The sequence below is a fragment of the Cucurbita pepo genome, chromosome 15 (assembly GCF_057944985.1).
Source record: "Cucurbita pepo subsp. pepo isolate OVF chromosome 15, ASM5794498v1, whole genome shotgun sequence".
NCBI lineage: Eukaryota > Viridiplantae > Streptophyta > Magnoliopsida > Cucurbitales > Cucurbitaceae > Cucurbita > Cucurbita pepo.
The window spans coordinates 11511540-11534658 of record NC_141812.1 but is presented as its reverse complement, the minus strand read 5'-3'; the positions used below and the strand labels follow the sequence as shown (position 1 = coordinate 11534658).

At 38.9% G+C, this 23119-nt stretch overlaps 7 protein-coding genes, 1 non-coding gene and 1 pseudogene across 15 annotated transcripts; 4 read left to right on the top strand and 5 right to left on the bottom strand.

Annotated features, from left to right (window-relative positions):
* Positions 1-449: 449 nt before the first annotated feature.
* LOC111776455 (uncharacterized) lies at positions 450-1874 on the bottom strand. Its single transcript, XM_087117930.1, has 5 exons — positions 1810-1874; positions 1612-1744; positions 1216-1319; positions 962-1172; positions 450-896 (listed from the first exon to the last, which is right to left on the bottom strand). Exons 1-5 carry the CDS (start codon positions 1872-1874, stop codon positions 450-452), a joined length of 960 nt encoding a protein of 319 aa, XP_086974056.1.
* Positions 1875-2339: 465 nt separating this feature from the next.
* Positions 2340-3403, bottom strand: LOC111811799 (NDR1/HIN1-like protein 6). The gene has a single exon (XM_023698833.2). The coding sequence runs from the start codon at positions 3260-3262 to the stop codon at positions 2552-2554; it is 711 nt and encodes a 236-aa protein (XP_023554601.2). The 5' UTR covers positions 3263-3403; the 3' UTR covers positions 2340-2551.
* Positions 3404-4236: 833 nt separating this feature from the next.
* EPF1 (epidermal patterning factor 1) lies at positions 4237-4898 on the top strand. The gene is made up of 2 exons (XM_087118285.1): positions 4237-4467; positions 4556-4898. Exons 1-2 carry the CDS (start codon positions 4374-4376, stop codon positions 4786-4788), a joined length of 327 nt encoding a protein of 108 aa, XP_086974411.1. The 5' UTR covers positions 4237-4373; the 3' UTR covers positions 4789-4898.
* Positions 4899-6545: 1647 nt separating this feature from the next.
* On the bottom strand, positions 6546-8751 carry LOC111811759 (uncharacterized). 2 transcript variants are annotated; one of them, XM_023698786.2, is made up of 6 exons: positions 8143-8751; positions 7861-8063; positions 7555-7777; positions 7167-7252; positions 6977-7068; positions 6546-6894 (listed from the first exon to the last, which is right to left on the bottom strand). In XM_023698786.2, exons 1-6 carry the CDS (start codon positions 8209-8211, stop codon positions 6656-6658), a joined length of 912 nt encoding a protein of 303 aa, XP_023554554.2. In that variant the 5' UTR covers positions 8212-8751; the 3' UTR covers positions 6546-6655. The 2 variants fall into 2 exon arrangements, with proteins under 2 accessions (XP_023554554.2, XP_023554553.2); XM_023698785.2 differs by having other exon boundaries at positions 6546-6900; positions 8143-8750.
* Positions 8752-10457: 1706 nt separating this feature from the next.
* Positions 10458-11081, bottom strand: LOC111811818 (photosystem II repair protein PSB27-H1, chloroplastic pseudogene; annotated as a pseudogene).
* Positions 11082-13644: 2563 nt separating this feature from the next.
* On the top strand, positions 13645-16619 carry LOC111811695 (putative protein phosphatase 2C 52). 7 transcript variants are annotated; one of them, XM_023698696.2, is made up of 7 exons: positions 13646-13821; positions 14565-14608; positions 14724-15006; positions 15095-15445; positions 15523-15640; positions 15717-15940; positions 16016-16619. In XM_023698696.2, exons 3-7 carry the CDS (start codon positions 14755-14757, stop codon positions 16484-16486), a joined length of 1416 nt encoding a protein of 471 aa, XP_023554464.2. In that variant the 5' UTR covers positions 13646-13821; positions 14565-14608; positions 14724-14754; the 3' UTR covers positions 16487-16619. The 7 variants fall into 7 exon arrangements, with proteins under 7 accessions (XP_023554468.2, XP_086974077.1, XP_023554464.2 ...); XM_023698699.2 differs by having other exon boundaries at positions 13646-13857; XM_023698693.2 differs by having other exon boundaries at positions 13646-13952.
* Positions 16620-17201: 582 nt separating this feature from the next.
* TRNAQ-CUG (transfer RNA glutamine (anticodon CUG)) lies at positions 17202-17273 on the bottom strand. Its single transcript has one exon. It is a non-coding gene; the product is annotated as a tRNA-Gln (tRNA).
* Positions 17274-17359: 86 nt separating this feature from the next.
* Positions 17360-19498, top strand: LOC111811669 (Pentatricopeptide repeat (PPR-like) superfamily protein). Its single transcript, XM_023698663.2, has one exon. It carries the CDS (start codon positions 17367-17369, stop codon positions 19338-19340), a length of 1974 nt encoding a protein of 657 aa, XP_023554431.2. The 5' UTR covers positions 17360-17366; the 3' UTR covers positions 19341-19498.
* A 154-nt stretch (positions 19499-19652) lies between these two features.
* On the top strand, positions 19653-21462 carry LOC111776453 (F-box/kelch-repeat protein At1g16250). The gene has a single exon (XM_023655887.2). The coding sequence runs from the start codon at positions 20354-20356 to the stop codon at positions 21404-21406; it is 1053 nt and encodes a 350-aa protein (XP_023511655.2). The 5' UTR covers positions 19653-20353; the 3' UTR covers positions 21407-21462.
* The last annotated feature ends 1657 nt before the right edge of the window (positions 21463-23119 follow it).

Genomic DNA, 23119 nt, shown 5'->3' with positions numbered 1-23119 from the left:
GTGGGTTTGAGCGGTTGCAAATGATATTAGAGTTAGACACTGAGCAGTGTGTCAACAAGGACGTTGGACTCTCGAGAAAGTGGATTGTGAGATCTCACATCGATATAAGGATGTGGAAACCTCTCTTTAACCGACATATTTTTAAAACTGTGAGGTTAACAACGATACTAAACGGATGAAAGGCATAAACATTGTTTTTGTTTGCTAATTTTTAAACAGTTTGTTCCACTAGTTTGTGTCGTGGGTTGACAAAAACTGACAAAAAAAAAAAAAAGGCATAAACTTTGAATAGTTCTTCAGCTCTTATCTCTTCCTAAAATATCTGATCTTTGCTTTCCAAACTCTTTGTTAACACAGAATGGATATTCTCCTAAGTGGGATTTCCATTCTTCCACCATTTGCTTCACCAATTTATTCTTTCATCAACTGTTTAGTGGAGCTAAACAAGTTCATAAAGCAACTTTTTTCACATATTCTCTCTTCATCCCTATGAATTTCCCTGCGATTTCGTCGTAATCGGGCAGCTTCGGATGAACGTGCCTCGGATACACAAAAACATCATAAACCACACTTCCAATCGAATACGAATCGAAAACGATTTCGTCGTTCCAATCATAATCTAAATGGTTAATCGTCGGAGACTGAATAGAATCGACATGATCATCCGTTCTACACTTGGAACGAACATAACATGGCTGCTGTTTGTCGATGAGATAACCGATAGTTACTTCATAAGATAAGCGATCGTTTGTTCTGTCTAAGCCATGTTCTTGATACCAATCTGGACAGTATTCAAGAGCCAGAATTGCTGGATGAAAGCAATCTCTAGCTATTTCATTCATTAATCTTTGCTTCTCATCATCTGAAACAGCCTTCATTACAAGCTTCTCTTTGATCTGTACAAAAGTAATGAATGTTTCAATATTCAAAACCCAACAATCTATGAACAGGATTCTAATACCTGTGGATTCACAAGGTTTCCAGGATGCAATTCCACAGCAGCCATGGCGAAACGCTGTCCGTAACGCTCGTCGAAGAACTTTCGAACCGGTTTAAGCTCAGGAAAATCCCCACATCTTGCAGAGGCATATATGAGACTTGAAATTGCTTCCATAAGATCATCTGGGCATGTCCTGAAACCACCGACAAAGACATTTTTTAAGGATGTTTTTCTCAGATCAAAACCTCCTGAAAAATGGGAACAATTAGGCCTACTTGTTCTTCCTGACATGGGAGAACTTCACCAGGATGAATTCACAGAAGTTCTCAATCAAATCATATGCCTCCATCAAGCTTTCATCTCTAACAAGCTGCTCCACCTGATATACAAACAATCAAAAGAAATGGTACGTTTTTAAAACGTGTCTGCTAGGGAGAGGTTTCTACACCCTTAAAAGGAATGCTTCGTTTCCCTCTCCAACTGATGTGGGATCTTACAATCCACTCCTTGGGCGTCCAGCGTCCTCGCTGGCTTACCGCCCGGTGTCTGGCTCTGATACCATTTGTAACACCGGGGCTCAGATATTGTCTTCTTTGGACTTTTCTCACACTTAAAAGGAATGGTTCATTCACGTCTCCAACCAATGTGGGATCTCGCGGGTTTTGACATACCCTGTTGAAGGCGATCTGTTGATAGCCATTGCTAATCAGCTCAAACAAATCTTCACGTAATTGCCTAGCAATTGAATATCTCTTCTTCTTGAGCATCTTAAGCCGGCACAGAGCTTGTTCGATCAGCTTCTTACTGTATAAAATCACAAATAAAGATCAAATCCTTTAAAAAATAAGAACATGTAGCAATGAACCCACCATTTTGAAGCTTTTCTCCACCCAAAAGAATCCCAAACATGTCTGAACTTACACTTGAGAACCATGGCAATGAAACTGAGTATCATTTCATGATAACTGTTGGGAGTTATTAAGCAGAAGTGGGTTTGAAAATTTAGAGAAAGAGAGCACAGAGAGGGGACGTGGGATGGACTTAGCCGAAATTCTAGGCTTACTAAACGCTGCAAAAAAAAGCCATCTTTTTTAGAACTTGTCAGATCCCACATTGTGGGAAATGGTGTCAGAGCCCGATCGGTGTGCCACCAAGTACGCTCAACCCCCAAGAACGCTCAACCCCCAAGAGAGTGAATTGTAAAATCCCACCTTAGTTATAGAGGAGAACGAAACACTCTTTATAAAGACCCAGAGAACAATATATGCTAACAGGGCTTGAGCTTGGACGGTTAATGGAAATGCATCATTTGCCAAAAGGGTTAGCAGAAATATCAATAAAGTTACGAACTTTGATCATATTTCGTCACGATGTCAAGGGATAAGGCGAGAATCTTAGATGAAAAAACCTCATAATCTTTATAAGATACACATTGAAGCAAAAGAATGAACATCCATAGCACTTACAAAAGAAAAAAAGGGGTGCTTCTTAATTACCTATTTTCCACCCATCTATGACAAGAAAGTGAAAAACACAATGTATTTACATAGAAAAAAGATTAAGAATGATGAGAGCAATGAAAGGGTAAAATGATGCCCAGAGCTTTACAGTTTACAAGGCAGCACCGTAAGTATAATTATTCGACAAAATCCCAACCTTCTTGTCGGGGGACAAATTATCAACGATCAACGAACAATTAACGAACACATTAACCTTCTTCAACGACAACCTTCCAATCACGATGGTGACCGGCACTTTCACCACGACCAGCAAAGGAATTCTGCCGCTGTGTCTGTTCTGCATCAGCGCCTCCTGAAGCCCAGATCCAAATTCGCTCTTCCCAGTTAACGAAATGCTTATGTCGGTGACATTCTTGGAGGGCTGTCGGAAATTGGGGATATCTCCGGTGCAGAGCACCGATTGATTGTAGAGAACAGAGACATAGCTGCCTTTGCCGTAGACAAAGTCGATGTTTTGATTTGGGTTGTCGGCGGTGACGATGACGATGAATTCGGTGTAGAGGCTGAAATCGGGCTTAACGTCGAAGACACGGACATTGAAACTAGAGACTTTGTAAGAAGGGATTTGGGGATTGTAATATGAGAAGAGGACATAGGCGAGGCCGAACAGAGAAAAGATGAGGAATAAGAGGAAACAGTAACAGCAACAAATGCATTTCAAACAACAACCAGCGCAGCCGCCGCCTCCGCCGTGTGCCTTGGAATGGTATCTCGGGACGTGACGGCGGTAGGGCGGAGGACGGAGGCTGCCTTGGTGGTTGTCGGAGAGCATAACATATTTGGGTTTTGGTGCGGTATCCATGACTGTTTGATGGGCATTGCTCGTTAAACAAATAGTTTGTCTGTTGTGTTTTTCGTGTTTGTCTCTTTTGCCTTAGCCCAAATTGCCCAAATTTGGAGCTAAGGTCACAAATTGAGAGAAGATGATTGAAGGGTTTTGGTTCTTTTGGGTTCCCATTGCTCTGTTTTAGGGGACTGTTATGTGTTTGTGGACATTAATGAATGGAACACAAACCATTGAGGTTTTTGATGTATGTTTTCGTTGGTTTCTCTGTTCCATGTCTATTTTTAAATAAAACAGAGTTATGGGTGTCGTGTGAGACAGACAGAGAGTCTCCACAACGCCATTAATGAAACCTTATGACAAACATGTGGCTGTCTCAAAGGTACCACCTTGGTGAAACCTTAAAAATATAATAGAATTCAATGTTTAATTGTTCATGGAGTACCATAGCCACGGCAGTACAAATACATTGGAAATGAAAAAAAAAACAGAGTATACACAGAGAGATGGTCCATGGCGCAGCCTATTTATGATAGAGACAAAGATCCATAAGTTTTCATAACAATATTAATGGCATTCACATTACACTGAGGATACAAATTTATTGATTCCCCTCTTTTCTAAACACTTCAAATTGAGTGCTCGGGTTCGTAGCGGACTCATCGAATAATAGAGGCATTGATGGCTCTTCATGTTTAACGATGTTTTGGCAAGCTTGGATTCCATGTATGGAACACTAAGCGAGGACTTATAGTCTAAGTAGACAATATCGTTCAATTGTGGAGGTTCGTAGTTTCTAACATGATATTATAGTCATGTCAAGCCAATAGAATCCTCAAGTGTGAAACAAATGGTGTACTTTGTTAGAGGGCTTTGGAGAGGAAGTCGAGTCTCGATTAAGGGGATTTGACAGCTCTCGATTAAGTCGAGCCTCTATGATGTATTTTGTTAGAGGGAAGAATTTCGAGGGCTCCATAGACATAGTCGAGCCTCGCTCAAAGTGGACAGTATCACACTATGGCTTTATATAACCCCTTCATTTCCTCTGTTTCTTTACACGGTTCTCTGTTTTTTCTCTACAAACCCTCTAAAAAAGGAACCTCTTTTCTTGAACTTCTACTCCAAAACCATGAAGGGTTCGACTTGGTTTTCTATTATCTTCATTGCTTTCTTACTTTTCCCAACACCCATTTCCTCGCAACGCATTTCTCACCAAAACTCACGTAATCACTCATACCTTCAACACCCATTTCATGTCTTCAATGCTTTTCTTCCTTCCGCCATGAACTAACCTTCATGACTTATGTGCAGGTCATGTCCACCACCGCAAGATGGCGGCAGAAGAGGCGGCGATGGGGAGAAAAGGGGTGGAGACAGTTGAAGTAGCAGGGTCGAGGTTGCCGGACTGCTCGCATGCGTGTGCCTCGTGCTCGCCGTGCAGACTAGTGATGATAAGTTTTGTTTGTGCTTCACTTCAGGAGGCTGAAACATGTCCAATGGCTTACAGATGCATGTGCAATAACAAGTCCTATCCTCTTCCTTAATCCAAACTCTTCCCAAAGATATCATCCGTTTTAGCCCGTTACGTATAGCAGTTGTTAGTCTCACGGTTTTTAAAATACTATGTGTTAGGCAGATATTGTTCTCTTTGAGCATTCCCTTCAAGATTTAGAGAGACGGAATGTTTTATTTTCCTCTCTATACAATGTGATGGTCATATCGTCCGTACAACATATCGAGTTTCTTCAACATGTTTTGTCTTTACTGACATGATTCCTAAGATTCACCAAATCCGAATCAAATATATATAAATTTATATAATATATTGGTAATTTTAATCTGCAATAATTACTAACAGTACATTAATAATAAAATTCAACAATCATTGAAAACGATTAGCTGATTGCAGTACTATATTTATTTATTTATTATTGAAAAAGTACATATTAATTTACTTATTTTAATATTGTCCTTGAAAATTAAAAATAATAATAATAATAATAAGTCTAATTTCACACATCAAAATTAATTAAATGGCTTATTGAAATGAGAAAAATATTTATGAAGGGAAAATAATAATAATAAAAAAAAGACCATCCATGACCAAGATCTCATACAAGTGGGGCCCACCAAGGGAACATGCACAAACTCAACAACTCTCCTTTGACTTTTATAAAAAATAAAAAAAAAAAAAAAAAATTTCCATATATTTTAAAATATTATTTTCAAAAGATATTATTAAAATAAAATTTATTATTGTCACCTAACCTTCCAATTTTTCACATGTTAATTTTTTTTTTTTTAATATAATAATAATAATTTTTTTAAAAAATTTAAAAAATTTATTGCTATTAATGAAAATTTTGAAAGTTCAAAAGTATTTTTGAAACAAATACTAACCTTCCATTCCAAACTAAAGTTACGGTACTGATAAAACTGACAAATTATAATATAACGTTGTTCTAATACTTCACTACATCAATAAGTTGTTTACGCGTTAAAAGTCATGTCTCAAAGTTGATTTCTTGCCAAATATAAAACTCTAAGCTATCTTTCAATTACTTAAGCAAAATTTAATGATCATAATAGTCGTAGAAAAGTAGAAGGATATAATTTGCGAGATTTACCTTTTAATTTATAAATTAAATAAATAGCGGCATATATATAAACCGTCAACGGTTCAGCTCATGAACACAACTTCCACGGATAATCAAATTTAGAAAATTTAAAAAAAATATAACAAAAATTAAATGATTATAAAGGATGGTTGACTATCAAATTAATTTTATGGGGATTAATAGTTCAATTGTTAATTCAAAAATTAACTATTAAGCATTATTCTCAAATTAATTAATTAAATTTGTGGCAAATAGCAGATGTATTTACATAATTTAATTAATTATTGGACCTCTATAATTCCTATACTATGGTGGTAGGTCTTGGTATTAAGCTCGGTTCATAGTCAACTACATCAACATTCACCGTTCAATGGAATACCAATATTTAATAACTACTCATATCTTCGTACATCCGAACATGGGTTAGTTTCTAACATACGTGTCCCAAGACATGAGACAACATCACGATGCGACGATGTTGTGTCACAACAATTGAACATGCATGTATGAGTAACGTATGTGATCGTGAAAAATGAGGTTTGAGTTCCCACTTAAGGGTTGTTGTGAGCGTGTTAAAATCACAATGCTGCACAGTTGACGAAGTACGACTGTGATAGTTAGTCAGACGTCAACTCTAAAACAATTTTTATCCTTCCACGTAGTATCATCGATTAGGTATAGAATTAGACGTTAAACCAAACCGGTATATTTGATTAAAACTTTGAATACATTAAGAGTATGAAATTGATGGGTTTTTAAGCAGAAGAAAATGATATATGATTGACTCGTTGTGTTAGCCATGGCGAAGGCCAGTGAAGTAATTGAAGTCATGATGCTGGACTCTCAGCTGCTTTAGCCATGACGCCGCCACACTCGACAGCGCCACCAGCCTCTCCTGGTCCCGACCGCCGTTACCCGCCACCCACAGACTCCCTTGCATCTTGTAAGTCGCCACCCCAAACGCCGCCACCGCTATCCCTTCCCCGGCTTCCCTCCGCAGCCGACGCTTCATCTCTCCCTCCTCCTCCATCTCTATATCTACCACACATAGCTCAGAACATGAATAACAGCTTCAAAAAACAGAGCATGCTCTGTGAGGAGAAAAACAGAGTACCTTGAAATGAAGACGACAGAGTATGATAAGTGAGGAAGCAAGTGGACAAGTCCTTGATAGTTTTTCCCATGGGAATATGATAAATTGGGTACCTAAAAAATGCTCTCAAAATGATCAGAAACTATTCATTATCATTACAAGAACAACGCTCGAAAAACAGAGAAACAGAGGGAACAGAGTAGACTAATACCAAGACACAGCCATCCAGCTTGCTGGCGACAGATCCACACTCCTCAATGTCATCAAACCTGGGAATCTTCGAGCTAATCCATTGATCTGAAAAGGGTCGAATAATAACAAGTTCGAAATCAAATGGAAAACATAAAAATCAAGAATCTAAGATTTGTCCCTTCCTTTACAGTTCTGATGGATTAGACAGAACATAAGGCAAGAACATTTCCACTTCCTCAGGAAGAAGAACAACAAAACATTATAAAACATTCCCAATACAGAGATTAGTATTCAGCACAAAAATAAAAAAGAAGAAGAAAAGATTCTGTTTCTACAGCTTTTTTTTTCTTCTTTTTTTATGGGTAAGACTGTCTGAGTAAAGAACTATTGAAATGATTTGAAGGCACCTTATCCAGTAAAGGGACTCTTCCATATGGAGTTGATTTCTCAAAGAATTGAAAGTAAAGGTAACCCAATCGATCATTTTGATGCAGAAGCGATTCTTGTTCGGATCCACCATCTTCAGAGGAACTGCTTGCAGTTCCATCCCATCTCCATAGTTTATCGCTATCACTTTCTTCACTGCAACAATCGCTGTAAGAATCTCCGTCGCCGGACTCTGTTTCCACCCTGAGAAAACAGAGGAACTCTTAAAAATCAATGCCGGACTCTGTTCCCATTTGAAATGATCAGATTGGGATTGAAAGAGATACCTAAAACCAGTGAAGATTTGGATGGCGGAGAGATAAGGGACGTAATATTGAGTTAATGTTTCTCCATTGCTTAAAGTGATTGGAACTTTGGCTCCATAAACACTCCATTCATCGTAGCAGTTCCAGATATCACTCAGAGTGAAATATTCCATTTTTTCTCTCTCCCATGGATGCCATACTCGATTGAGATTCCTGATTTCTGTCTGTAAATTGTAAAAACATTGAAACCCATTAAAAATTGATGAAATGAAATGAAGTGAAAGAGGTTAAAGAACTTCGTACCTTTGGGAGGAATTGGGATTGAACCACTGGTGTTGTGCAATGAAGAAAACAATCCAAATTCGACGCCATTCCAGAAAACAGAGCAGAAATATTGTCGGGATTTGAGTGAACAAACTGTGTTCTTACGGATTCTTCTCTTCTTCTTCTTTTATTCACTCAGATTCCTCGCTGGTAATGCGGAAACCCCAATTCGTTTCTTCAATCCTTCAGATTTTAACCCTTTTTGATCCAAAAAGGAAACAACCCAGAAAGAAAAACAGCCAAAACAGAGAAAACACCCAAACCCGAAACGGGTTTCAATGAAGAACAGAGGCTAAAACTAGAAGGAGGAAATGAGGATACGCTACGCAACCAAGAACGGATTACTTTCCTTTAATTTTCTCAACAGAAACCCATAATTCCTGGACTAATGATTAGTTTTTTCGGGTATAGAAAAATGACGAAATGAAGGCAGTAAACCCAACAGAAAAAGGGGACAAGAAAAGGCAGAGCAAAAACAGAGTATGGCGAGACACACAGAAAAACAGGGGAAGGAAGAACAGAACTGCAAAAGCAGATCCTCCTTTTCTCAATCGTTTCAGACTCAGACTCAGACTCAGACTCAGACTCAGAAGAAGAAGAAGAATTCGGTTAAAGATTTCTGATTTATATTCTAAATTCTAATCCGTCGAAGAGCAGAACGTGTCTCTGTCCTCTGTACCTCTGAAGAAAAGGGAGCGCATTATAAATTTGTTCATGACGTCCTTTTCATTTATTGACTTTTCTTTTTTATTAATTAAAAAAATTACAATACATATATTTTATTACACAATTGCATGTCTTTATTTCTAGACTAAATTAATTATTCCATATTTATTGAATTAATTAAAAGATTATTCGATTATTATTTTTTGGATAATTTAAAATAAAGATTTTCAATAAATTTTTTAATTATTTATTTTGACTAAAAATACATGAAAAAAAAATTATATTTTATTATAAGGTAAATGGAAGCGATGTTATCTTATCTTTTCTCACCCACTTCGATTAATAATTGTATAAATAATCAATTTTATATATTAATATACGTGGCGGGTTGATTAAGTGTAAAAGCTTATTATATATTATCATATCATATAATATATATTGATATTGGGAAGTAATAAATCAAGGGGCTAATGTAACATCAAATAATGGAAGGCAATCTTAGATGGGGTCAATGATGAAATCCAGAAGAGAATGATAGAGAGAGATTATGGAAATATGGATAATTGAGACCCCTGATATTAAATGGTTTTGGTGGGGAGTTTATTTGCTTTTTGGTCCCTAAACTCTTCACTATTTACTCACAAAGGACCAAATTCTTGAATGCCAAGTGTTGTGCCCTTTAATTTCACTTCCCCTTTTTTTCTTCAAGGGTGGTTGGGGGATATGGGATATAATAAAAGTAGACGATGAATATTCAAATACCCTCTCGTTTGTTTTCCGAATCGAGAATCGGTGATATAATTAGTCTTTGTTGGATCAGACCCCGAAGAATATCGTTTTCAAGTCAAGGTCGAGCATGGTCGAGATTCACTTGCTTTTCGTCGATGACAACATTTTTTGTAAAAATTTTAATAAGGACAAAGTCTCGGTGGTTTTCATCTTTTTTTAATCTAGAAATAAATTGATCGAGCTGAATTTTATTGAAATTTAAAAAGGGTTGACTTTTGTCAAATAATATTTATTGAGAATTACTCGCTTTCTAAATAAAGAAAAAAGGAAAAATACAAATGAAAGTTTGGTAACAGATTTTTGTATTACCATCTTTGAAATATTTTAAAAAAATAATATATTCTATTGAATGGTCAAAATTTTATTTAAAATATTTGAATTAATAATAACCATATTTGAGATAGATTTTTTTATAAATATTACAAATGTTTTATTATAATTTTAAGATATATATATCTAATTAAGATTATGGTAAGGTCTATAGAGCATTTAATTAAATTATTATTAATAGTAATTATAATATTTCATTAAAAATATTTTTTTAATATTTCAAGCTAAAATTAAAAAAACAAAAGTCTGAAACGACGTCGTTGGAAACAATATCTCCTGAAAATTAAGAGAACGGAAATTGTGGTAATGGCCCAATGTTATTGGGCCGTATCGTTAGCTTATTGCAGAAGTTGAGGCCCAACTTAGAATGGAGCCCATCAGGAAATTCTGGGCTTTATTTCAATATAATAATGGAATTTCTTCCTGAAAATAATTTCTAAAATAAATTAAATTATTAAAATTTAATAATTGGATATGAATTGTGAAAATATTGTTCGAAAAATATGAACTAAATTCAAATATTAAATATTATTATTACCGAATTTTAGGGAAAAGAAAAAAAAAAAAAAATGATGAAAGATCCCTCACATGATTTTTCATCTCCCTCTTAACAGAGCCTTCTCGGCGGTGGCCATCTCTTCCAAGATCCTGGCCTTCCTCTTGGCCGGAATCGGCGCCGTCGGCCCAAAGCTAATGTAATGGCCGGAAACCGCATTCAAAGCCGAATACATATCCCTAAACGAAGCTCGTCCCAACAGAGACTTCTCCTTCCTGTACTTGGCCACCCAAGAATTGGAACTTTCTCGAAGCTCCGCCACCGCCGCCGCCACATTCGGGTCGTTTTTATCCATGGTGATCGTCGTTCTCACCTTGCCTATCACCTCGGTTGTGTCCTTCACGTACTCCTCGTCAGACGACGCTAGTGCCGGAGCTGGAGGGAACAGAACCCACGACGGCGCTAGAACAGAGGCCGTCAAAGACAGGAACTCGCGGCGGCGGGAGTAATGGTGGGTGGTGGTGGTTGTTACAGCGGCGGTAATGGAGGATTTGGGTTTGAGAGTGATGATGAGAGGCTGAGATTTGGAAGTAGATGGGGTTATCAGTGTCGGGGAAGCCATGATTTTGAGACAACTGGAATTTGGATCTGAAATGTGAAAGTGAAATTTAGTAGAGAAATTTGGGGAATTGGGTGTTTGCCACGTGTACTTATCATCTTATCCTATTTGTTGGGACTTATGGATGAGGGATGGACCAATGAGATATAAGGTTCAGATCTTCCATTTCTTGTTCATAGAGAGAATAGTGGGCTTTAACATGAAGCCCATATTTGTTAGGCCCAACTCTAAGCCCAATATTTTTGAGTATTTGTAAATAATAATTTTTTAAATAAAAATTTGAATAAATAACTCGAACCGTCCGACCAAATGTTTAATAGTTGGGTTGAGTGGATTGAGTTTAAAAAATGTCTGAAATCAACCTTAGACTAGGACCTAGTCTGAGCTGAAACCACGAAATACATTAAAAACAAATCATTTATACATCTAATTCGACACACCAATCATATAGTATAGAAAAGTATTGACCCGAACTCCATTATTGTTTTAGTTGGTACCTCCTTCAGTCAAACCAACACTACCTAATCTTATTAATTTAGAATAGGGACTCTTTCACTTTATTCCAATTTTGTTGACCTAATTTTATCACTTTACTTCACTCATCACTGCCAATTATATAGTTGACCTACTTACTTCATACACTGACACCTAAGTAAGTGAGAGTTACATTATTGAACCGACACTACATTCGAATGAGAGATGTAGAATTGGGATGTAGGTATCGTGACAGTGCTGCAAGGGATGTAGGGGAATGTCGAGGCCATGATAAATCTGAATTCTGGGTATGATTGCTACAAGCTAATATATGTATTTCTTTCTTTTACCTTTTTGACCCTCTCATTTCCGCTAGTCTTAAGTATGAGGACGAGACATGGGTTTCCTTTGTCACCACCATCTGATCCATCGAATGTCCTCTCGTGGAGTGGGTCATAGATTAATAATTATTATGGCAACCGGTTGAGGCATCATCTTCCCTACCTAACCTCACTTGCACCACATACAACTCAACAAAATGTAGAGAGTGAGGAGAATTTTCCTCGAAGATAACTCTTATTTGAGTATCATGAGATTATGGATACGACTTAGATTGGTTGTTAGCTATGTCGATATCGACGCGGGTTCAACTACATTAAAGAGAGTAACAATTGACTTAGAAAATGAACCAAAACATTGACCACACAAATGAATGACAGTCTTTTCTGATGGGGTTGTTCTTATTGTATCACATAAATAATGAAAAGCAAAAGCAACCAAAAGTGACAACAAAAAGTTGGTTCAATCTCTTTTTTTGAGTGAGGCAACCTCTGTACTTCATCAAAACGTATTTCATAAGTTTCCCCTCCTTTTGCTTATCTTTCCCTTTCCCCCTTTCTCAGGTTGAGCAAAAACCGATCAACAAACTAAACTCTATCTACTGTAAACGTTTTAAAACTACGTAGAAATCATTTAGAATGTTAAATAAAAGATCGATAAAATGGTGAGGTAAAACGACGTGAAAGTAACTGTAACGGCCTTACGTAACTAGCCAAGGTGTCTGCTAGTGGGGGATTGGATTCATACAAATGGTATTAGAGTCAGACACTGGGCTGTGTGCTAGCGATAGATGCTGTCCCCAAGAGGGGTGGATTGTGAGATTCCACATCGGTTGGAAAAATAAACGAAGTATCTTTTAGAAGAGTGTAGAAAACTCTCTCTAGCAAACACGTTTTAAGACTGTGAAGCTAGGGTAGGATGTAAGGAGGGATTGAGTTGTTGAGTTGGAAAGGTTAGAGAAGAAAGAGATGGCTTGTGATAAAAGCAAGCAAGGGGAGAGTAGGTTGGATTGAAAGAGGACGTGTGAAGGCATTTAAAAGTGTCACCCATCATTGATAGCAACTGGCAGTTGGGGGATTGAAATGGGTATTGAATTGAATCAATTTGGGGCAATCGAAGATCCCATTGACTTTGGTCGGTTGCATTATTTCATCCCACACCCTTTGGCCCCCAACTTGGATTGGACTCTTCTTTCTCTTACACACGAGAACTATGCACATTCTCTAAGTCAAATGCCCTCAAACTCACTGCAATAATGTGAAATGATGTGAGCTTTTGCCTAATCTAATCTCATCTCATCTCATCTCCTTATTCTCTGTTTTTGCTATCAAAATGATACTCAAAACAAAGAATTGCATAGAAAAGACCATTTTTTTAAGACCCATCAAGCTATCTCTTCGACCCAACTCCCTAAACTGTACCATAGAGTGATAGCAATTCAGATAAAGAACAAGAAAGGAAGCCACTTTGAACCAAGCAATGCCCAAATGGGCAATAGGTTTGGATTAACTCTGTCACAAACATTTTCATCCGTTGGATCTGTTCTTCATTTCTGGTTTTTGTTTACATTATAATACGAATACCATCTTAAAGATTTGGGAGGATAATGTTGGAATGTCGATAAGAACGGTTAAAAATGGAGAAGCACTCTTCTGGGTTCTAACCTTATCCAAAATGGTGGTGCATTCAACTAATAAAGCTTTATTATCTGTTAATTGCCAACTCTCTCTCTCTCTCCTCTCTCTCTCTCTCTCTCTCTGACTCATCAAATGTGAAAAAAACTCACCCATTTGACCTAAAAGCAAAACCCCACACCCAATTTTGGCTTTTCCTCAAATTTTCTCTCATTTCTCATAGGCGCTTTTACTCGCTCCTTTCTTCATTCAGTTGTTAAAGCCTCCTCTTTTCCTGTTTCTTTAGCCATTTGTGCAATATTGGTTGATGGGTATGCTTTCATTTGCTTGAATTTTGGTGTTTTCTGGTTTGTTTTCCATCCTTATCAACAAAGAATCACAAATCGTCTCTACATTATGTATCTGTTTGAGTGAGAGTATGCAGAGCTTTGAATCAGAAGAGGTTTTTTTCTTTCTGAGTTCTGTAACTGTGACTGTTTTCTGCTTTGTGTGTTATATATTATCATTGTTTTTGCTAATTGGGGCTCTTCCCTTTGCCAACATCATACCTTTTCTACTCCTTTTCTGCTTTCATGTTCCTTGCTTTATTATACTTTTACAAGTTCTCTTGATTCTCTTTCATTTCTCTTCACTGAAATGGTTTGAAAACCATGGAAATTCGAACCTGTAAGTGTTCATTTCACTGGTTTCAGCCATTTTTAAGCTTGAAACCAAGTGAAAATCATAGCTTTTTGTTTGATTCTCGTTCGTCCATGGATCTTTTGAACAAGTGGGGTTTTCTCAAATGATATTAAAAAACTGTCTTTGACAATGGTGGACACAGTGCACTTAGTTTTTTCCAACGTGGGTCTGACGATGGACAAGTCACCGCTCGCAGGATCATGAGGACAAGGATTTCTTTTTTATTGTTTTCTATTCCTGCCTCACATGGCAGCTTATTTAATGACCTGTTCTTGCCTTTTATTTTACTTTCCCTCATGCATCACTTTCTTGATTCGCTATAAACTATGGCTTAAAATCATTTGTTTAATCAGCCGTTTCTTGTTTTGTTCAGCTTGTTTGACTGCAAAAAAACATTCAAAGTCTTAACATATTGCGGTATGAACAAAAGCTTCTCTCTGTCTCTCTGTCTCTCTCTGTTCTTTGAGTGTTTGAATGTGTTCATTTGAGATCTAGCCTAAAAGGGGAATCTTGTCATTCTTATTTACATTAGATGATGTTCTGTTGAATCCCAAGATATCAAAATGGGTGGTTGTGTCTCTACAAGCAGCCATAGTACTTGTAGTAGCCAGAGCAATGGTGAATCAGTTTCTTCTTCATGTATGGGAATTAGATTTCGAGGTCGAAAGCAATCAAACTCCGACCATGTTTATGTTCTTCAGAATCTTCCTTCAGCTCCCAACAGGATCTTCTTGAATGGAAAGAGTAATTCTTCTTGTATTTTCACGCAACAAGGTCGCAAGGGCGTAAACCAGGACGCCATGGTTGTGTGGGAAGTATGTTCTTGTTCTGTTTCTGTTTCTGTTCTTCGACACATAGTTAGTTGAATTGTTGTTAGAGGTTCATTCTTACTTGTTTTTATAGGATTTCATGTCGGACGACACGATCTTTTGTGGTGTTTTTGATGGTCATGGACCTTACGGTCACCTTGTTTCTCGACGAGTGAGGGATACATTGCCTATAAAGTTGCTGTCGTTTTTTCAGTCTCCTCAGTTGAAGCAGAATGTCTCTGGTAAAACCTGTTTCCAGAGGAATTTGAAGACATCTCGAGAATGTGACGATTCTGAGAAGGATTGTTTTATCGAGGACTCGCAGAATTTGGTATGGCGAGATGCGTTTTTGAACTCGTATAAAGCTATGGATAAGGAGTTGAGATCACATCCTAATCTGGACTGCTTTTGTAGTGGTAGTACAGCAGTCACCATAGTTAAACAGGTTTGAGATGAAGGATTTCCTTTCCAATCATTCGGGTTTTCTTGTGTCGTCTTTGTTTCTTATTTGGTCGTGTTTAGGGGTCAAATCTGTTCATGGGGTACATCGGGGACTCTCGAGCAATCCTTGCCTCGAAGGACGCCAATGATTCGACAGTGGCGGTCCAGTTGACTGTGGATCTTAAGCCAGATTTGCCAAGTATGTTTGTTGCTGTTTTGTTCATTCATTGTTTGATTTATGAGCTAAGTTATGATTGTTGAGTATCATTCTATAGGAGAAGCTGAAAGAATAAAACGGTGTAAAGGTAGGGTGTTTGCATTGCAAGATGAGCCTGAAGTGCCAAGGGTGTGGTTACCTTTCGACGATGCGCCCGGTTTAGCCATGGCTCGTGCTTTTGGAGACTTCTGTTTGAAAGAATATGGAGTTATCTCTATACCTGAATTCTCACATCGAACCCTCACCGACGCTGATCAGTTCGTCGTTCTTGCATCAGACGGGGTAAGTTTTTTTTGAAGAACTTGATACTTAGAAGAGTGTATGTTATGGATGGGGGATGATTTAGTATTGTTGCAGGTGTGGGATGTGTTGAGCAATGAAGAGGTGGTTGACATAGTGTCCTCGGCCTCATCCCGGGCATCAGCTGCGAGATCCGTGGTGGACTCTGCTGCTCGTGAATGGAAACTAAAATACCCGACCTCGAAAATGGATGATTGTGCTGTTGTCTGCTTATTTTTGGATGGGATGATGGACTCCGAATCCGATTGTGATGAGCAAGGCTTCTCGTCTGCAACGTCGCGTAGTATCCATTCGGGTGCTGCTATCGAATCCGATGATGGCCAGAAGTCTGAGCCATGTCTGCAAAGGAATAACACTGTCAGATCATCTGAGGACAACAAAACTTATGGGGGATTAGCTGATGGTGACAGAGAGATTGGTGAAGCTGTACCTGCGGAAGATCAAAACTGGTCGGGTTTGGAAGGCGTCACTCGAGTGAACTCGCTCGTTCAACTTCCTAGATTTTCCGACAAAAGTCCAGTGTCTTAGGATTTATAGAATTCTAGAATTGTGAACTAAAAAATGTTTCAAACTGCTGCAAGGTTACAGGTTTGTGCAGGTACACATTTTTGCCACCACCATATGATGAATTGCACAAAAGTGAACTGCTTTCATAGATCAACTAATCTTCAAAGCTCACTCACATTGCAATCAAATGGATTTCTATAATGTGCTAAAAACTCAGGCTTTCAACTTTTGTGTTCTATTACCAACCAAGAAATTGTCGTGTCTGGTTGTCTGGTTGTGTAACATATCTATTAGGGAGATGTTTCCACACTCTTATAAGTAATGCTTCGTTCCTCTCTCCAACCAATGTGATATCTCACAATCTACTCTTTTGGAGGCCCAACGTCTTCGATGGCACGCTTCCACCCAGAGAAGCCTTTGCTCAACAGGAATAGCACCATACGTTGTGAGATGAGCAAATGGCCAGAGTTTCCAACTTGCCTATCATGTAACGATATGATTACCACGTTTCCAGCCAATGCTAAACGTTTGTTTAAAAACTACGATTTGAAGATAGGCATATTACAACATGAACATGCTTGTTTAAACAGCAATAGAAGGAACAAACTCTTAACATTGATGCTAGACAAAGGCAAGAGAAGTTTCATACCGTAAGCATTGGCCAAAATGTCAACTTCAGTTCATCATAAATATCAAAAAAAAAAAAAAAAAAAAAAAAAAAGAAGATTTGAAGAAAAGGTCCCACCGAGATTTGAACTCGGGTTATTGGATTCAGAGTCCAATGTCCTGACCACTAGACCATGGGACCATTTGATGGCCAGTTTGATTTATTATATTTTAATAATAAATTATAAATACTTCAATTTTAATCCCCTTGCGCGCCTTGTAGCGCAAAGCTCCAATGAGAAGAACCCTACTGAGGCCTTCATTCCTCTGCTCTTCATCTCGTTCCCTTCCTTTACTCGATCCTAAATCATATTCTTTGTATCGAAATGGGAAATTATCACCTAATAGTTCAGATTGCAATGTCACTCGCGGTTTCGGCGAGAATTTCAGGTTTGTCTTTACGAACACTCTTCTCCCTCCTCCCGAATGGATAGAACCCTTTGTGGATGTCTCTGATGTAGTTTCGAGCTCTCAACGCCCAGATCCATCTCCATGGGTGGCTCAAATTTTGAATCTTCTGGATGGGTCTTCGAGCATGGAAGTTAATTTAGATTCTTTTTGTCGGAAGTTTTTGATTAAGTTATCGCCAAATTTTGTTGCATTTGTTTTACAATCTGTTGAACTTCGTGACGTTCCTGAAATTGCTATTCGGTTCTTTTATTGGGCGGGTAAGCAGAAGAAATATGTTCATAAGATCGAATGTTACGTATCTTTGATTGAACTCTTAACTTTTTCGGCCGATTTGGTGAAAATCAGACTGATATTCTGTGAACTTAAAGGTGAGGGTCTGTTAATGACTCTATCAGCGGCTAACTCTTTGATTAAGAGCTTTGGGAATCATGGGCTTGTTGAGGAATTGTTGTGGGTTTGGCGTCGAATGAAGGAAAATGGGATTGAGCCGAGTTTGTATACTTATAATTTTTTGGTTAATGGGTTGGTGAATTCAATGTTTATTGAGTCTGCTGAGAGGGTTTTTGAGGTTATGGATGGTGGGAAGATTGTGCCCGACACTGTGACATATAATGTTATGATCAAAGGATATTGCAAGGCTGGGAAAATGCATAAGGCAATGGAGAAATTTAGAGCTATGGAGATGAAGAACGTGAACCCGGATAAGATTACGTACATGACATTGATCCAGGCGTGTTATTCCGAAGGAGATTTCGATACTTGTCTGAGTCTTTACCTTGAAATGGAAGAAAGGGGACTGGAAATTCCTTCTCATTCTTATAGTTTAGTTATTGGTGGGCTCTGTAAGCAAGGAAAATGTATGGAAGCTTATGCTGTTTTCGAGAAGATGAATCAGAAAGATTGTAGAGCGAACGTTGCAATTTATACAGCTTTGATCGATTCGTACTCGAAAAGTGGGAGCATGGGAGAGGCCATGAGGCTGTTTGAGAGGATGAAAAATGAGGGGCTTGAACCGGATGCTGTTACGTACAGTGTCGTCGTTAATGGATTGTGCAAGAGTGGTAGATTGGAGGAAGCAATGGAATATTTTGATTTCTGCAGAAATAAAGGAGTGGGGATCAATGCAATGTTCTATGCTAGTATGATTGATGGACTTGGAAAGGCTGGGAGAATTGTAGAAGCAGAAAATCTTTTCGAAGAAATGTTCGAAAAGGGTTGCGCTCGAGATTCGTATTGTTATAACGCCATTATAGATGCACTAGCCAAGCATGGGAAGATTGATCAAGCTTTAACACTTTTTGGGAGGATGGAAGAAGAAGGCTGTGATCAAACAGTTTATACATACACAATTCTTATCGACGGGCTGTTCAAGGAGCACAGAAATGAAGAGGCGATAAAGCTATGGGACACGATGATCGACAAAGGAATCACCCCAACGGTAGCTTCTTTCAGAGCTCTTGCCATAGGGCTGTGTCTTTGTGGCAAGGTAGCCAGGGCTTGCAAAATCTTGGATGACCTTGCCCCTATGGGTGTCATTCCGGAGACAGCATTCGAGGATATGATCAACGTATTGTGCAAAGCCCGACGCGTCAAGGAAGCCTGCAAATTGGCAGATGGAATCGTGGATCGGGGCCGGGAAATACCAGGAAGAATACGTACCGTTCTTATCAATGGCTTGAGAAAGGCAGGTAACTCTGATTTAGCTATCAAACTAATGCATAGCAAGATTGGCATAGGATATGATCGGATGGGTAGTATTAAAAGGCGTGTCAAGTTTAGAACACTTACTGAAAACTGAGTTTTTCTCTGCTCTGATGCCTATATACTCGGTTTTATTTTGTTATTCATGCTTTGGCCTACTTCATGGCTTGAATACTGATTGTAGTGAACAGAGTTCTAGGGACGCTCTGTTTTGGCTGTCTGGTTTTATTTCTTGAATACCAATCCTTCCATACATAGCCATGGCTCATTTTCTTGTTTTTTTTGACATAGATGCCTCTTTTTCAGACAAAAGTTTCTCGTACCTATGAGATCCCACATCGGTTCAAGAGGTAAACGAAAGAGTCCTTACAAGATTGTGGAAACCTCTCTCTAATAGACGTGTTTTAAAATCCGTGAGGCTTACGGTGATTCATAACGGGCCAAAGCGGACAATATCTGTTAGCGGTAGGCTTAGGCTGTTACAAATGGTATCAGAGTTAGACATTGAATAGTGTGCCAGCGAGGATGCTAGGCCCCCCCCTAAGGAGGGTGGATTGTGAGATCCTACATTAATTGGAGAGGAGAACGAAATACTCCTTATAAAGATGTGGAAACCTCTCCCTAATAGACATATTTTAAAAACCGTGAGGCTGATGGCTATACGCAACGGGCCAAAACGAACAATATCTATTAGAAGTAGGCGTGGGTTGTTGCATTGATCTTCGGTATCTTACCCGTTATCCCGGTCTTCCATTGTGCCTGAAGGAAATCAGTGTTCATATTTCTTAATGACAGGTCGCTTCTGTCAACGTTTTATCTTTTTGAATTCACTAGCCAAGGGGACATCCTTGTTTTCTTCAAACCACACTGCTTCAAAGAAACAACACTAGAAAAGGTAGACGAATCTTTATTGGCTAAGAACGAACAAGAAATTTACTTAGTTTTTGTCACCAGTTTAATGAATCCCCTCTCTTTTTTCACCCAATTTATGACCTTCGATGCAAACAAATTACTGTCCTTAGAATTATCCGACTGTTTCCTGCCTATTTAACCTCCATCGATCCTCATTGTTCAATTCCCCCGCCATCACCTTAAACTGATCAACCCCATATGGGTTCGGTTTCGACTGCTTCCGCGTCCCCGTCTCGGCCCCCTGCAGGAAACCCGTCGGCCAATTTCAAGATCTGTGTTTCCTATTGCGGCAAAGATGCTTCACAAGGCACCACCCTCTCTAATTGGATTGATTGTTACAACCCACAAGACAACTCATGGAACAGAGTCACTACAATCCCTGGCCTTCTGGAAAACCACGCTCTCAAAGGATTTTCCATGGTTTCAATCGGAGAATTCATATACGTCATTGGCGGTCGCCTCTGCGAGAATATAGCTCCAGTCGACAACCAAATCCGAAGCGAATTGGAAGTTCGACGACAGGTTTGGCGTTACAACGTGCGTGAGAATAAATGGTATAAATGTGCACTGCTCATCGTCCCTCGATTCGACTTTGCCTGCGCTGTTATCAACGACAAGATTTACGTCGCTGGAGGGAAATGCCAGCTCTGCACAGCTACTGGAATGGCGTCTTCAGAAGTATACGATCCAGCACTGGACGAGTGGCAATCGCTACCAGATATGAGTACTTCCCGACATAAGTGTGTCGGGGTGACGTGGCAAGGAAAATTTCACGTCATCGGCGGATTCGCCGGAAACAACGATTACATCGGCAATATGGAGAGAAGTTCTGCTGAAGTGTACGACGGCGAAGAATCCCGTTGGAATTTGATAATTGGAATGTGGCAGCTGGACATTCCACCGTATCAGATCGTCGCCGTCGATGATAAGTTGTTCAGCTCCGGCGATTGTTTAAATTCATGGAAAGGGCAGATTGAAGCATATGATTGGAATTTGAATATTTGGAATGAGGTGGAAGGATCTCAATTCGAGGCTCTGTCAGCCACTAAATTCGTCACGATGGCGCCAGCTGGAGCTGACTTGTACTTCCTTGCAGGACGTAAGATGCCAAATCATCCTTCTAGGATGACGTCGGTTGTCCACGTGTTTGATACGTTGGCAAATGGTGACGCATGGAGGAGTATGGAGCCCATTGAAGAGGAGGGCGAAAAGGAGCTTTGCAGCCATTGCTGCGTGGTAATTACAAAATAATACATAATTATTTATCTTTGTACTCAATTTTTTACATTAAAATTTTAATTTCATCTATTTAAAATATAACTTGAATAAATATTTAAACAACAACTTAAATTTAACTAAATTGTGTTAAAATTTTAAAATTTCGTAATCCATGTAGCAAGGGCGACCCAACTTTTTTTGTGTGTGTGTGTCGAGTTGAGCATGTCGATTTGAAGACAACCCGATGAATAACTTTGCTGATTGATTTGACAACATAAAGAATGATTAAAATCGACCATTGTAGTATAGTGAGTGAAAGATCTAGCTATGATAAGTAACATCATCGACATAATGTCAACATTAGAAGGGCACAAGCCTACAATCGTGACATGGGTGAAGAATAAGAGATCTAGAATTAGTAAGTGACAAAACGCATATATTGTTGTGGTGTGGTCAACAAATGAGAGAGATCAAAATGTAACCGTCTAAGCTCATCACTAACAGATATTATCCCCTTTAACTCATTACATATCGTTGTCAGCCACACGATTCTTAAAACGTGTCTACTATGAAGAGGGTCTAGCTCTACTCGCACCGTCCGGTGATTGACACTGGTTCGAATAGGACTAGACACTTTCTTTCTAGAAAACTAAAAGGTAAAAAATGGGCCAAAAGTATTTTTCAACCCTTAAAATACTCACCAAATTTACATTTTTAGGCTGTAAAAGTAAAAAAAAATTAATCCATAAGTAAAAAGAATATATATATATATATAATTTTAAAAAATGGGCCAAATGATAAGCGTTAAGTGGGCCCAATTATGAAGGTGAGAGTAACATGAAGCCCAACTTGTAAAACGAGCGTGAGAGAGAGAAAAAGGTGCACAGAAAGTTGGTACATTCACGTGAGTCCTAACTTTCTGACCCGGGTCCACTTTTTCACATGGTCCACTTTTCTGACCCACACCTGCTCCACTCCTTACCCTTTCTCGACCCGGATATCATTATTACTGTAACCAAACAGTCAACTTCCAACGCCCACCTCAAAAAATTGACGGTCCTTATCAGTTCCGCGTCCGATAAATCTTCACCGTCCATTAAGCTTCTCGTGCTTCCGCCGCATGCTGAGTCATGTGTTCCGGCCAATGAGAAATGCGACGTGGCGAGAGGTGATAGGCTGGAGGTTGTGCGTATCCACGTTGGCGATGCGGTCCCCGGGGTCAGGTTGGGTACGGTGCTTTTTCGATGTGTCGTACGCAGAGGGCACGTGAAAGACTGAAAGCAAGGTGACTGCTGCTGACACGTATTTGGTAGCACGTGCCATTGGCCCTCCAGATCTCTAAATTCTTATTTATACTCATATGGCTGGCCATATGGGTGGAATTATGGGTAAAAATACTTTTTAAAAAAAAATTATTTCAAAATCACTTTTAACACTTTTTTTTATCTAGAGTTACCAATTACCGATAGATATTATCTACTTTGACTCATTATAATAAGTCTACTAGCACACGAGCACGTAGGATCTCATAATCTACCTCCATTGGGGACCCAACGTCTTCGTTAGGACACCGTTAAATGTCTGGCTCTAATACCATTTCTATGGATCTATTAGCACACGAGCAGGTGGGATTTCATAATTCACTCTCTTGAGGGCTCAACGTCTTCGTTGGCACATCGTCCCATGTCTGGCTCTACTAACACATGGGCATGTGGAATCTCACAATCCACCCCCTTGAGGACTCAA